Genomic DNA, 15,466 nt, shown 5'->3' on the forward strand with positions numbered 1-15,466 from the left:
TGTGGAAATTTATTTAACCGACTCTTACTGTGATCATATGTACAAAGGTACTGTGTCTCGTTTTCAGAAAATCTACAGCATGGTACAAAATAATTGTTTAGTGATCAGCACACTCTCGTTATTTACTCTAAAGAATGAGTTGTCTGTACAAACCAGCACAACACATTAATAAATTAGTCCACCAAAAACATTTGTGTACCGTCTAAGAATGTAGAGTTTCTCATTTGTTTTTTTGTCATTTAATTTTACAAAAATTCTTCAACATTAAAATTAAGTATTGAAAAAACTGTGCAAGTACAAACAGCCCTCTATATATATATTTAATTATTTGTATGCATATGTATATAGTTTTTTGTTAATCTGTTATAAGATAGTGTTACAAAAAGAATTGTTTACATAGTCACTTGGTTTCTATAGGAGTCATTTTTTTTTTTTAATCATAAAAAGCTTAGTCAATATTTAGATTATTACTGAAAATGTGAATGAAAAAATGATGTGACTAAAAAATAGAAAATATTAAATGGAAACACTGTAGTTGGTTTTGTTATCAGAGCTGATTAAAAACACATCAGAATGTCATTTAAACCATTTTAAGGCTGGTTTTCAGCACAAGGTCTCACTACATCCTCTACCTCGATGACCTCCATGATGAGATTTCTGATAGCCTGCACACTGTCAGCGGTGTCTTCCTGGGAATCTGTGCTCACTGTGAGAATCTGGTTCTCCGGATCTGATGTTAAAGCAACAGCGTCCCCTACCAGACCATCAGGAACCGAGTCGAGAAGAGGAGAAGCATCCACGGCAGGACTGTCTTGTGTTTCATTTCTATTCTCATCACTAGAAGGCGCTGCCTCACATGCCTTGTTATCCACAACAACAACATGCTCATCAGAAACACTGGCATCCACAGCAGTGTCTTCAACACATACGTCTGGGAGAACTTCAGCGTTGATTGTCAGGTTAACGTCAGGTTGGACGATATGTACAGATTCCTCTTTGATTTCAGACTTAGGAGGACTTATACTTTTGCTTTCTTCATCTGCTTCCACATTTAGGGTTTCAGTGGCGAAAACGAGAGGAGCAGGAGTTTCTTCCGCTGTTGAGTTGAGATAGACTGCTCGGTCTGTACTCACAGAAGATCCTTCTGTAACTTCATCCTTCTCTTTAGAAGAAGGTGTCTCTGGTCGTGAAGATGAATCTTCTGCAGATAAGATGGTTTCTGGTTTGGTTGAGGACATTTCAGTCTCTGAGACCTCTGGAATGGGTGATGAATTATTAGGTAATGTTGGTTGAGGTGTTTCAGAAACATTTAACGGTGATGTAGGTTCTGGAGAAGATACTGTAATCTTCACTGTAGGAATGACTGAAGCATCGTGTGTCTGATGGGTGTTTTCGCTGACGGATCCTCTTGATGGAGAGGTGATCTTCTGCTCTGCTTTTTGAGAGAAAGCCACAGAGGCCAATACCTGTGGTGGGCTGGAGGGGGCAGAGAGGGGCGGCGTGCGGCTGTCGGCCAGGCTGCTTTGACTAACACACTGCAGGTCAGAACTGTCAGCAAACAGGTTGTTCTTCTTCAGACTGGCTGCCTCCTTCACCACTGTACAGCAAAAATATTGACGAATATGTTGATGATGGTATTTTGAAGTTATTCATATGTCTCAGACACTCAAAACAAAGTTTACCTTTGTTAACTTCATTATTCAAAAGGTTGAGCAGTATGTTCTCGTAGATATTCTCCACTTGAACAAAGTTTGTGTAATCAGCAAAGATGAACTGTTCAAAATTCTGAAGCTCCTGCAAAAAGAGAAAAAAATTCAGGGAAGGTTTCACACAAAACTACCCCTAACTGAAAGTGGTGAGTAATCACCACTGTATTTGTGCAAGATCAGACAAAATCATGACAGGCTGACCATTACCAAATGCATTAATTGGCACAAACACATCATATTACTGTCAGCAAGGACAGAAACCCAAACGCGGACATGATTCCGTATTCCAGTAGCCAAGAGTTTCCCGATAGTGTTTACAGTGCTGTTAAATTTTACTAATTGAGTCTGATTCCTGAATGATTGACTCTAATGAACTGGCTCTTTTTAGTGAATCAAACACATACAGCACTGCCAGTGAAGTCCAATTCCTGAACAAAAGGCTCAAATGTGTTGGTCCTTTTTAGTGAAATAAGCACATAAAGCAAAGCCAGTACAGTCTGATACCCGAATTAATGACTATAAAAATAGTTATTTTTAGTAAATCTAAAGATACACATTGTTTTGTCAGTAGTAGTTTACAAATAATGAATATAGTGCCATATTTTTTGTTTAGTATTGTTGTTTATGATATAGTTAAAGGGTTAGTTCACTCAAAAATGAGAGATCTGTCATTCATTACTCACCCTCATGTCATTCCAAATCCGTAAGACCTTTGTTCATCTTTGGAACACAAATTAAGATATTTTTGATGAAATCTAAGAGCTTTCTGACCCTGCATAGACAGCAATGCAACTGACACGTTCAAGACTCAGAAAGGTAGTAAGGAGAGCATTGTTAAAATAGTCTATGAGACATCAGTGGTTCAACTGTAATGTTTTGAAGCTACGAGAATACTTTTTGCGCACAAAGAAAACAAAAATAACAACTTCATTCAACAATTTATTCTCTTTCTGGGCCTTGAACGTGGTAGTTATGGTGCTGTCTAAGCAGGGTCAGAAAGCTCTCGGTTTTCATCAAAAATGTAACACTTAATTTATGTTCCGAAGGTAAACGAAGGTCTTCCGGGTTTGGAACGACATGAGGGTGAGTAATTAATGACAGAATTTTCATTTTGGGGTGAACTAACCCTTTAGTATTTGTATACTACGTCACCTCTAAAAAGTTTAACAGACTTGTTTTAAATGTATTTATTATTGAAATTATGTCATCAACAGGCAACGAAATAGATTTATTTTTTCAAATATTAATCTCTTAAGGAAACCATTGATAGTTAATGAATTAACATGAATCAAACCCTGAACCAGAATTATTAAATACTTTACAATTTCCATTCTATTAATTTAATTAGAGAAACAGAGCTTGCCAGAAGAACTCCACATAATGTATTCTGTTAAATGTTCAAGAGTAATAAAAAAAAAAAACACTTGCGTACAGTTTTGCAGGCAGGCGCCAGGTTTCTCTTGATGGCTGGCAGAGTGATGTCAACCAGGGCCTCTTGGAAAATCTTCTTCCTTACTGTGCTGCTGTCGTAGTCAAATTGCTAAAGTGGAAAGCAAAAGTTTCCATAATGATTGTCAAGACTCATTCTATTGTCAAAATGGTGTACTGCAAATTGTATACACTTTGTAAATGTGGGCAAAGCCAACCTTGAGGACACGCAGCTTGGCTTTCTCCATGACTGAGGCCTGTTTGTCAGGTTTGTCCTTTAAGGCAGACTGAAGCAGGAGCTCAAATGTGTACACAGCATTCTCCATCAACTAAAAAGAGTGGAAGAAATAACAGGCATGCCACAGTTCATTTATTTTCCCATGACCTGTAGAGGGAACCAAAGCTCATGACAAGATGAGGCAATGCTCTCCATTGACTTCATTTTTGGCGGAGCAGTCTATATGACATATATGATTCCAGAAGTTGTTTATATCCACTACTAAGTTCTGAAAAAGATTTGAAAAGATTTATGCAATTGCACTCGAGTCAGAAGGCCAGATGAAGTATTTCATTACACAAACATAAAACATCTAAAAGCCCCACCAAGTCTAACAACGCCCAGTCACTCTAAAAGCTGCAGATGACGCCCACCTGCTGCATTTGACTCTGGGTGCAGTGAACTACTTGTGTCGAGTTGGAGAACTTGAAGCGGTTGCGAAGTTCCTGGAGCTGTTCCTTCAGGACGTTCACATGCTGGTAACAGTTCTCAATCCGGTCACAACCCACCTGCTGCAAAGCCTACGAACAGACAGGCATGACTCATGAGAACTCGAGGGAGTCTGAGCTCAGATGATAGTTATTCCAACATAATCTAATCACTTCACTCTGCTCCCAATAGAAAAAAATGACCTGATTTGCCTCAAGTGTTGTGCAATGTAGCCTTGGCTAAATGTTGAACTCAGCAGATAAATATTAATTTTAAGCACTTGTGCCAAAATGCTGTATTATCACGTATTAGTAAATGCTCTCTAACGCTCTGAAGTTCCTCTGTGACTCCCCCCTGAGGGAAATCCTTGCAGATTCGGGTCAGCTCGTCCTCCAGCAGCAGCCTCACGGCCTGGAAGCCTGCGTTGACCGGACCCATCAGCTCCTCCAGGATTGAGGTCAGGTATGGAGCCACGCTCTCTGAGCAGTATTTCACAGCTGGCTCGGATACTAGAGCTTAACACAAACAGAAAGAGTCAGGATTGTGCAGAAGAACAGAAGATAGATTTGGTATGTCTCACTCACTACATTTACATGCATGAGAATATTCCAATATATTAATCAAAATTTGTAAGTGTCATGTAACGTGATTGTCTCAATGTAATATAAGTCAATACTCCAGCTGAAGGTTTATTTATATTGAGCTTTATACAATACAGATTGTGTCAAAGCAGCTTTACAGTATTAAACAAGAAAATAGTGTCAATAATGCAAAAAAAAGCAGCTCTAAAAAAAGAGGACAATAGTAAACAGTCAATGTTTTAGCATTAAACAAGATTTTATCAACGTTATGAGGACTAGTACGGTGGCCGAGAGAGCTCAACACGCTGCAACTTTAGAAAACACATGCAAATAGACAAAAGCACAAGCAAATCAAGAAAACATCTTCATCAGTTTGACAGCAGGTGGTGCAAATGCTCACAACACAACCAAATCAATTTTATTTGCAATGCTTTTCTTTTTTTGATTGTGTTGTAAGCATTTGCAGCATGTGTTGTCAAATTGAGGAAGTTGTTTTCTTTTATTTGCAGGTGTTTTATCTATTTGCAGCGCGTTGAGCTCTCTCGGCCACCGTAGACTAGGGCATTTTAGCTAAATATTTACTCATTTCACAAAATTGTAATATAGTTACCACTCACTAGTTTGTTTTAAACATAATTCATGACAGCAAAAAGAATCAGTAGCATATAAAGGAGAATATTATTCAATAATATTGATAAATATTAAAGCAATAACATTATTCCCGCTAGTTATATGTTCATATGTTTTTGGGGTATTAATTATGAAAAAAATTCAAAGTAAAAAAAGTACACTGCAAAATATGTTTTCTATTCGAGCATATTTTAAAACGTAATTTATTTCTGTGATGGGAAAGCTGAATTTTCAGCATCATTACTCTAGTCTGCAGTGTCATGATCTTTCAGAAATCAGCAGAATATGCAAATATGCAGATTTGCTGCTCAAAACATTTAATATTATTATCAATGCTGAAAAAAGGTGTGCTGCTTAATATGCTTTTGTGGAAATTTGCTTAAGCTTTTGTGGTAATTTAAAAAATAAAGAGTTCAAATGAACAACATTTATTTAAAATAGAAATCATTTGTAACATAAATGTCTTTGTTTTCATTTGTCATCAATTAAAAGCTTTAAAAAAGTATTGCTAAAAAAGTATTCATTTCTTAAAAAAACAAACAAACTTACCAACCCGAAACTTTTGAATAGTACTGTACATAAACACACAACAGAAAGGAATTGACCATAAGGCTGATACGCTGTATAGACTGTCTGTTTATACCTTGCAGTTTAGTTTCTAGGAATGTTTGTGAGTTGATGATCTGGTCCATATCTGAGCGGATGAGTGCCTCCTGCTGTTTGGTGGATTCTCTGCACTCATTTTTCAAACTCTTCAATCCTTCTCGCAGTTGTTCATGCACAAGCTCATAGGCCACTTCCACTGTCTAACCACACAAGAAAATAAATAGAAAACACATTCATGCTAAATATGGCCATCATAAACCCACTTAATCATGAACACAGAGCTGCCTTTGTCTACGTGTTGCCTAAATGCTAAACATCCCTTTATAGAGCAGTGGCCTATTCCAACTGGCACAAGCCATGAAGGAGAATTATTTTTCATGGTATAAAACTTTTATTGATTTGGATGGCGTGGGGGCCAGAAAAACAAGTCCGGTTATCTAGAATGGACCAGTCAAAATGTTGCCCGACTGTGACATTTAAACATAGAGTGTCAAAGTTCTAAGAATAGATGTGAGGAGCAGAGGCTGATCTCACTGACCACAAACCACACCCTCTTCCTCTCTGGCTTCTTTCCTTTCAGCTTGGGCAACAGCTCTGTCTGCAGTGAGGGCAGCAGCTCCTCCATCACCAGGTTAGCCAGCACCTGCAAATAGGCAGAGGAAGTCACTCACTACTGAAGCCAATGATACCAGACTGAGTCAAGACACAAAACACCCACATGGCACAGACTCATAAAGGAAGAGCAGAAGTATTGAATCACTGAATTGTTGTAATATCACAGCAATGAATCAGTCTGCAATGGACAGAATCACCACACAGACGTGGCATTTGAGTCCTGTGTGGATACTGAGCTGTATTTATCAGGCAAATAAAACTGTCTGTCAGTGAAACTCAATATGCTTTTAAAAAATTACTAAACTAACAAACTTAAAAAAAAAAAAAAAACATTTATTTGATCAAAAATATAATTAAAAAATCATTTGTAATATGCAGATTTTTGTGGTCAAGAAACATATCTTATTATTAACAATCCTCAAGAGCGTCGTTAATGTGCAACGGAGACTGACACGGAAGAGAAGAATTGTTGAATAAAGTCATTATCATAGTTTTTTGTGCACAACGGGCCTCAGACTTGATTTTAGAGTGAGCATACGCTTAAATCCACACCAACGCTCATATTTTTTAAAAACTGCCTTTGACGTGCTTAGTGTCACGTCAGGGTCTGAGCAGACGTACACACTTTTTCTTGTCGGAGTACTTCAGGTTTTTGGAAATGTAAGCTGTTCTTGCAGCTCGCTGTTGCAAATGAAAGGATTTGGACAATGACTGGTGATCTTCTGTTAATGACACTAATTAGGAGTTGATTACAAGGCAGAGAGCTCATTTGCGATTCATAGATTTCACATCTGAAAGAGAGGCATACGTGCGTTTTTTGTGCGTACATTCATTCTATGAATCATACATATGCATATTTGAGAGATGATCGTACGGTCAAATTTAGGATGGTTTCTGCGCAACATTTTATAAATGAGGCCCAACAAGTATTCTCGTAGTTTCTTAAAATTAAGGTTGAACCACTGATATCACATGGACTATTTTAATGATGTCAGTAATAGTATCCAAATGATGAGCGACTACATCATGGTTGGAAACAGATTGGGGAGAAGCTTTGGGCTCTTATGTCTAGACACCAATCCACCAAAGGTGTTGACCTAAAACATAAACATGGAAGCCAGATGCCCCAGACAGCCTCCTTATTTAGAGGTGGTTGTAGACGTTGCCGGTAGGGACAAATTGATGACTAGGCATTAACATATACCGTATAGATCAAACAAACATTGATCCTGTTAAGGTGTCAATACGCACCCCTTTGCTCAGCCATATTTCCATAGTCAAGAAGAACCCCTGTCTAGACATTAACATATACCAATCAGATCAAAAACAACATTGATCCTCTTAAGGTGTCAATACACACCCCTTTAACCCCCCCATCATAAATCCATCAAAAGTCAAATCTAACATCTGTTTTGATCTTTTGATTTACACACCCTACTGTCATGTCAGTCAGGGGTGGCAGGACCCTGTGACGTGACAGTCAGGGTGACAGAGAGGGTGACATAGCCATAAAAGGTCATAAAATCTACCCATGTACACATCTGACATATGATAACCTGTCAGTCAACGCTGACAGGGATCATAATTCAGGTCATAAATCATCATTTGGATACATGGTATAGGATGCTACTACTGATGTCCTTACTAACCTTCTGGGCCTTGAACGTGGTCAGACCCTTACTGTCTATGCAGGGTCAGAAAGCTCTCGGATTTCATCAAAAATAACTTATTTTGTGTTCCGAAGATGAATGAAGGGTTTGGGAGGACATGAGGGTGAGTAATTAATGACAGAATTGTAATTAACCCTTTAATATTTTTCCGAATAGTGGCGTAATAGAATATCATAATTCATTTATGTAACAGTATGTCATTTATTTATTTGTTAAGTAGATGTACAATAAGTACATTGTGTTGGTCTTCATCACTTTGTCAGGGTTTGTGATAGTGACTGATTGTAAAAATAGCTTATTTTACATGTCTGTTTTCAGTTCCCTTACACAACAACACCTTGTCTGCCAAATTAGGGTTCAAAAATGGGATTTAACAATAGCTGGAGGAAGGCAGAGGTGTTTCCTTAAGTAACTACAGGACATCCTGTGAAAGACCCTGCTGTGATCTCAAGATTTCATAACAACAGGAGCTTTGGTATGAATTTTTGCAGGAAACAACATATCAATAATAATTTGTGGTGCTTGCTAAGGCAGTTATGCATGAGTTTTGCAAAACTTCTTGAGGGAACACAAAAGTCAGGAAAGGGAACAGTTTTGCAAGTGCATGCTAAGTTAAAGGGACATGGTGTAGTAAAAATAGGAGACAGGAGGAAAACACTTAATTGCTTTTGTGTTGATAAAACGTTTGTGTTTCCTTGCTTTTGAGTGAAAATCTTTTGTGTTCACTCACACAAGTTTTGTGTGTCTCTGAGAAGATTTAGTAACGATGTGAGCAAACTGATTTTTTTTGAGAGAATACAAAAGTAATTTTTCCCTATCACCATGTCCCTCTGTAGTATCTACTTATTAAATAAGTTAGTATAGATACATTTTAAAATATTAAATTATTCATTTAAATGATACTACCTATAAAATATCATGTATCTATCACATTTACATGCTCTTGTAAACATAGAAAAAAATTGGATTTACAAAAACAGTCCTCATAAAATATAAGCATACTTTTAAAACTTTAAGTTAAGCTGCATTATGATGGGATGTTAACAGCATGACACCTACATCTCTAAATCTGACCACGCTATTATGCCTGCTTTAATCACAGCACATTAGTCAGGCTATTTGTTCCTTTCTGTGGCCACTACATCATGACTCATCTGATTTATTCAAAAGAAGTGGGCACTGCTTTTCTGGAAAGTCATTCAAAACATGCTTGTGAGTAATATGGAGACCAGGAGGCCCACCTGATAGTCAGTGCCCACCAGCATATCCCATGATTCATAGTGACCCTTCTCCTGCCTGTAGAAGTGAATGGCCTTTAGGAAAGCCTGCACCTCACATTCCATACTCTTCAGATAATCTGCAGAGACATAAGATGTCAGATGAATCAATTGTGTAATACAGAATCATGTGAGCAACTTCTCTTTTCTGGTTCCAGAAAAAAGGGAAAAGACCAAGACACATAAATGACTTGGAAACACCAAGTACGATGAAAGGCTTTTACGTCCAACTTAAATGAGAGAAAACTGAGAAACCCATCACCTTAAATATATTGTACTGTTAAATAAGGAAAAAATAAACAATCTAACATTCAGAGTAACTACTAACTAAACAAGTAACTAACAAAACGTCTCAACACTACTAATGCAACCACATTTTCAGTAGTGTGACAGTATCTCACCTATTTAAAAAATATATGCAATTATTAAATAAAATTAATATTAAAACTACATAATTAAAGGCTGTTCTTTTTTACTATTATTATTATTTTTAAGCTGTATTCATCCATTACACAATCATAACCATAATCAAGTTTCAAGAAAACTTTTTTGCATAATAAATAAATAGTTTTAAATTATTATATAAACGATATATAATTACTGCTAGTCAGATTTTTACAAATTTTATGCGCCTTCAGCTAGCTACTTTTTGTGTGTAGCTTCTAAACTAATTTCAAAAGAATACCCTTTCAGAAAGACATTTATTGAAGTGTGATATTAGTATACTTATTTTAAACTAAAAATAATAAGAGAACAATATATTTTCATTTTACTTTTAAAACAAAGACAAGTATTCAGAAGTATACAGAAAAGTATACTGAAGTATATTTGGCCTATACTAAATTATTTAACTGAGATATACTGTACTTAAGAAAAGTAAGACTATACTTCAAAGTTTCACAAACTAAAAAGTGGGCTAGAAGTATATAGCTAACAGTATAACTTATGTTATAAAAAAGTCTGTAATCTAGTTGTATATTCAGTGTTTACTCCTGTACACTTAAAGTATACTTAAAAGTATACATTTAGAAACTAAAAAGGGGGCCTATTTAGTCCGAAGTAGCATTAAAATAGTGCACTGACAAACAAGTACATTGGTATTAGTATATTTACTACATAAAGTTTACTTGGAAAATACAACTCTAATTAATTTTGAAAATTACTTTAAGTAGCTTGAATGTAGTACAATCTCTTTACAATATGAGTAGCTATGAGTATGAGTAGCTTCCCTAACATTGCTAACGTTTATGATCATTAATGCTCCTAAGGCCTAAACGCTAAGATATCTTCACTATTATTATTTCTCACAATACGTTTTTGTGATTTGACCTTTAAATCTGTGTACATTTGGTATGCACCTCATCCCACAGCATTTGTGCTGCAAACAGGAATGACACCTTAAATTGTGAGGCTTATTTCAAATTCTTTTCTAATCTGACGTTCAACTTACGAAACAGTTATGTTTAATGTTAAAACAGTTTGATTTTACTCTGTGTAGGTGGTTAACTCTCCTCTCTCACCCAGTGCATAAAGCATGAAGGTGTGAAAGAGGAATTGTTTGCACTTGTGTGATGAAGTAGAATATTATTGCACACATACTGCTCTGCAGAGGCAGTGTAACCGCTAAGCAGCAAGTGCGCAGGAAGAGAGCGTTGCAATTCTGGATATTATTAGTGTATCACCATGACCACCACAGAAAAACAGTACTAAACTGATGCAAGAGCAGAGGCTGCCACACACAGCTTGAGGTATCTTCTCATCAGCCTCGCTACTGTAATATAGCATGTGTTTAGGATTATTTTTGGGTAGGTGTACAGAGAATTAGTCAGAACGGTTTCAAGAAGTACTTTGAAATTGAGCAAACAGAAATCTTTCCCCTTCGGGTATAATTTCCAAATTTGATCATTGACCGCAAAAGTCAAAAGTGCACTCTGAGACAGAGGCAGTGCTGATCTGATACCTTGGTTCTGATGCCGAATGCAGTCGTTCAGGATCGAGACGAAGCGGGCCCGCTTCTCCTCCTGCTGGAAACAGAAGTACGAATCTCGTCTGTAAGGCAGTCTCAGGTACACAGGAAGCGGACCGGGAACCGCCACCACAGGAGCGGAGGGCTCTTCCTTAGAACCTGAACAACACACAAACACTCATTCCAACGGGAAGAGAGAGATCAGGACGGAGAACTAGACAAACACTCACCATTAGGATCAGGGAAGGCCTTGTCTACGACAGCAGTGTATTTCTCCTCTGAGGTCAACACTGTACCCCCTGTTGGCAGGAGTTTGTGGCGGGCAGGGGATCCCTTTGTATATGACTGGATGTGTGAAATATAACAGAATCATGAGAATGTTCTGTCAGAAAAAGTGCCTTTATGTGAAAAGGATCAAAGATAACTTTTAACCTCCTGGCTATCGTGTAGCTCCAGGCTATGGTCGGCACGGACCACGGCAAATCTCTCTCTCCACTTTCTGTTGTCATCAAAGAAAAGCACGCTATCCTTGTACAGGACCTCTGAGGCCTGTAGAGGCTCCTAGAAGTGAAATATACTAGTGTCAGTTAGAGTGAAACTCTGCATTATGAATCAGATAACACTGTTAATGCAAGTGAGAGTACAATAAAATCACTACATAAGTTGATGTTGTCAGTATAAGAGTGTTAGATCTCACCTTCTGTTTGAGGAGCTGGGCCCGTCCTGCTCTGTACTGCTCCACCTCATCCTTCAGATGGCAAAAGAAGGCGACACAGCTTTGCCTTCTGTAATGAGGACTAAAGTTCTTCAGCTCAGCCTCTGTCCGGCCTACACATACATGAAAGCTCAGATTAACTTTGTGAAAAAGAAGTGAGCTTAATTGTATTAAATGTGCACTTGTACCTAAGATCTTAAAAGTATATATACAAAAAAAAAAAAAACTGTACTTGCAAATAACATTAATAAAATAAAAGGCTTAAAGAGTTTACTTTCATGACTGGTTATGAACACCATTCAGTGCACTTTTAAAAAGTTCACTTTGTAATTCTTTGTAAAAAAATTTAATCATTATGCTTTAATAATCTTTTGTCATACTTTAAAGAAGAACACTTATTTTGATGTATTGATTTACATACTAAAGTACAAATTAAGTACTATATTTTTAACTGGAGTGTGTTATTTGACATTACATTTGAGGTACATTTATTTTAAATATATTAATTGTAATTTCATCATTGAAAATGTGCAATTACAAATATATTTAAATTTAGCACAGAGTTGTAGTCAAGACCAGACCCTCAAAAACCCAGAACAATGACAAAACCCCTCAAGACCAAGATCCAGACCAAATACACACCCTTCAAGACTCAGATCCAGACCAAGATTAGACCCCTCAAGATCCAGACCAAGACTATAGACCCCTCAAGATTCAGACCAAGACTAGAACGTTTAAGACACAGATCCAGACCAAAACTAGACACAACAGGACCCAGGTCCAGACCAAGACCAGACTCCTCGAGGCCAAGATCCTCAAGATTCAGACCAAGACCAGACCTTTCAAGACCCAGATCCATACCAGACTAGACCCTTCAAGACCCAAATCCATGCCAAGTCTAAGCCATTTAAGACAGAGATCCAGACAAAGATTAGACCACCCGAACCCAGATCCAGGCCAAGACTACACTTCTGGACCCAGTCCCAGACCAAAACTAGACCCTCGAGACCAAGATACTTGAGGTTCAGACCAAGACTAGACCCTTCAAGACTCAAATCCAGACCAAGAATACTAGACCTTTAAGACTCAGATCCAGACCAAAATTAAACCCCTCTAAACCCTTCAAGACCCAAATCCAGACCAAGAATGCTAAACCTTTAAGACTCAGATCCAGACCAAAAATAGACCCCTCTACACCCTTCAAGATCCAGATCCAGGACCAAGACTAGAGCTTTCAAGACCCAGATCTAGACCAAGACTATACCCTTTAAGACTTAGATCCAAACCAAGATTAGATCCCTGGTGACCCAGATCCAGCCAAGACTAGACCCCTCGAGACCCAAATCCAGACCAAAACTAGACTGTCAAGATCCAAATCCAGACCAAGAATAAGTTTCAATAAACCAAGATACTGAATTTATTGCAGAATTTATTTGTAGCACTCAACAATTGTTTTAACACCTTTAAATTATTGTAATACTAGCATACTATTCTGACTATTTCTTCCATATTTTTGCTGTATATATTATGCCAAATTAAGCTATAGTTTGTTGCAGCATGCATTGACTGGGAATGGGTGATATGACCAAAGTACAACACAAGAAATTTTACTTTACTATAATACATATCACAATATATCTATCTATCTAACATATCTACAGTGACAGGTCTTAAGTTAATGCGGTGAGATCATGAATCGTATTGTTCCTGACTCCGAGGGAGGTGAAAGTCTCTGACTATTTCCTAAAGAATGAGCCATCTTTACCACTTCACTGCACTGCCAAAATGACATGGTACAGAGCGCAGGCCTGAGTCCACTTCAGCATTATTCCACTGAGCAAACTAGGTTCAAAACTTTATTTGCAACAGCTCTTGGGCTTGGATCCCAATTTCCATGCTTTTAAAGAAAAATATCCTTGGACTTTCCTTGGAAATATTATTCTGATTGTCTGGAAGAACCCATTGGCAGCAGCGGCACAATATGTAATTTACAGGCCACATTAGACATGCTTTATTAACCATTACCACTGCTTTGCAAAACAGTGTCTGATCAAATTTAAACAGAATACTACTCGTAGTACGACTCGTGGTCCAGCTATGGTCACCATGATGATTCAGATCATACAGTTGATTTGTGATTACAAAAAGGGTTGTTGTGGAGTCTAGATTCAACGCGAGCCTGATATATCAACTTAAAATGCAATTTTAATGTTGAAAATTTGCCTGAATGATATCTTGCCAATGTAAACAAGTAACCACCACTGAACTCATCTGCTAAAACATGTTGGCTTCTTGTTATCATCATGTGGAGTTGTTCGAGACATTACTTAAAAGCCTAAATAAATTATCAGACATTTTCTTTGTGTGAGAAAGCAACGGAAATCTTTAGTCATGGATAAACTTCCCTGTTCATTTGAACCAGTTGATCCAGTTAAAAAAATGGACTGATTGATTTATTCATAAATCCCACTTTTTCATTTCAGCTGACTGATTCAATGATCTGATCTGATTTAAGTCTCTCTGTTCCTCACATAAATCTCCCATATGGCTTCAGAATATTTAAAATATTGCACATGAGTCATAAGGATTACTTTTATGGTACTTTGTTGTCCTGATTTTTATTACAAAAAGAAACAAAAAATAAATAAATAAGTAATGACTTAAAGGATTAGTTCACCCAAGCTCTATCATTGCAGTGGGTGGGTGTTTCTGTTGAACAGTCCAAACAGTGCGCGCATCCATAATATAACATGCCTCACACGGCTTTTTGTCCTGGCTCTTCCAAGCGTTATCATTGCAGTGGGTGGGTGTTTCTGTTGAACAGTCCAAACAGTGCGCGCATCCATAATATAACATGCCTCACACGGCTCAGGGGCGTGAATAAAGACCTCCTGTAGCGAATCCATGCGTTTTTTTAAAGAAAATTATCCATATTCCAAATGTAATAAACACTTCTCTCTCACTTCATCTTTTACTTTACTTACTTTTACTTTTGTCATTTAGCAGACGCTTTTGTCCAAAGCGACTTACAAATAAGAAAAAGTAACTAAAACTAAAAAGTTACAACTCTATAAATACTATCTACCCACATATTTAAGAAAATAAAGAAATTAAATAAAATTAACACATGCATATAACAACAACATTTCAATAATAAACATATCAATGAAAAAATTAAATAAAAAGCTACTACTATCCCTTGCCGGTGTCCCTGCCCGGTGGAGTCGCACGGTAGAGTCGATGGTCTTTACACTCTTTGGTCTTCACACTAGGAGGGCTTCACACGACGACTGCCGCGACCGCTGCCGCGGTATAATAACCTTTATTATACCAAACCAACAAATGATCATTTCAATTCAGCTGGACCCACTTTCCTGTTTCCATCTAACTGTCATAAGCGGAAGTCGTTCAGGCAGATGATGTAGGATGTCGGCATGCGTGATTAGTGACGAACGCAGAGAGAGAGCAAAACAAAACGCCGGTAATGAATTAGAAGTACAAACCGAGGATTTGTAAAGAAAAATGTCAGAGGATTTCAATATAAGCCAAGAGGAGACTGGTTT

At 37.5% G+C, this 15,466-nt stretch overlaps 1 protein-coding gene across 1 annotated transcript in view; it reads right to left on the reverse strand.

Moving 5' to 3' along the window:
• Position 1: 1 nt before the first annotated feature.
• Positions 2 to 15,466, reverse strand: part of LOC306845594 (protein Niban 1-like) — a 28,667-nt gene continuing 13,202 nt past the window's right edge. The window contains exons 2-14 of the mRNA XM_079378474.1: positions 11,886 to 12,016; positions 11,621 to 11,749; positions 11,419 to 11,533; positions 11,183 to 11,347; positions 9,187 to 9,302; positions 6,199 to 6,303; positions 5,698 to 5,860; positions 4,171 to 4,358; positions 3,789 to 3,935; positions 3,356 to 3,466; positions 3,142 to 3,249; positions 1,683 to 1,794; positions 2 to 1,597 (exon numbers count right to left, since the gene is read on the reverse strand). Of these exons, the coding sequence (XP_079234600.1) occupies positions 591 to 1,597; positions 1,683 to 1,794; positions 3,142 to 3,249; positions 3,356 to 3,466; positions 3,789 to 3,935; positions 4,171 to 4,358; positions 5,698 to 5,860; positions 6,199 to 6,303; positions 9,187 to 9,302; positions 11,183 to 11,347; positions 11,419 to 11,533; positions 11,621 to 11,749; positions 11,886 to 12,016 (2,597 nt within the window). The 3' untranslated portion in view covers positions 2 to 590. The remainder of the gene's footprint in view (positions 1,598 to 1,682; positions 1,795 to 3,141; positions 3,250 to 3,355; positions 3,467 to 3,788; positions 3,936 to 4,170; positions 4,359 to 5,697; positions 5,861 to 6,198; positions 6,304 to 9,186; positions 9,303 to 11,182; positions 11,348 to 11,418; positions 11,534 to 11,620; positions 11,750 to 11,885; positions 12,017 to 15,466) is intronic.

This window comes from Barbus barbus (genome assembly GCF_936440315.1).
Source record: "Barbus barbus genome assembly, chromosome: 26".
Lineage (NCBI taxonomy): Eukaryota > Metazoa > Chordata > Actinopteri > Cypriniformes > Cyprinidae > Barbus > Barbus barbus.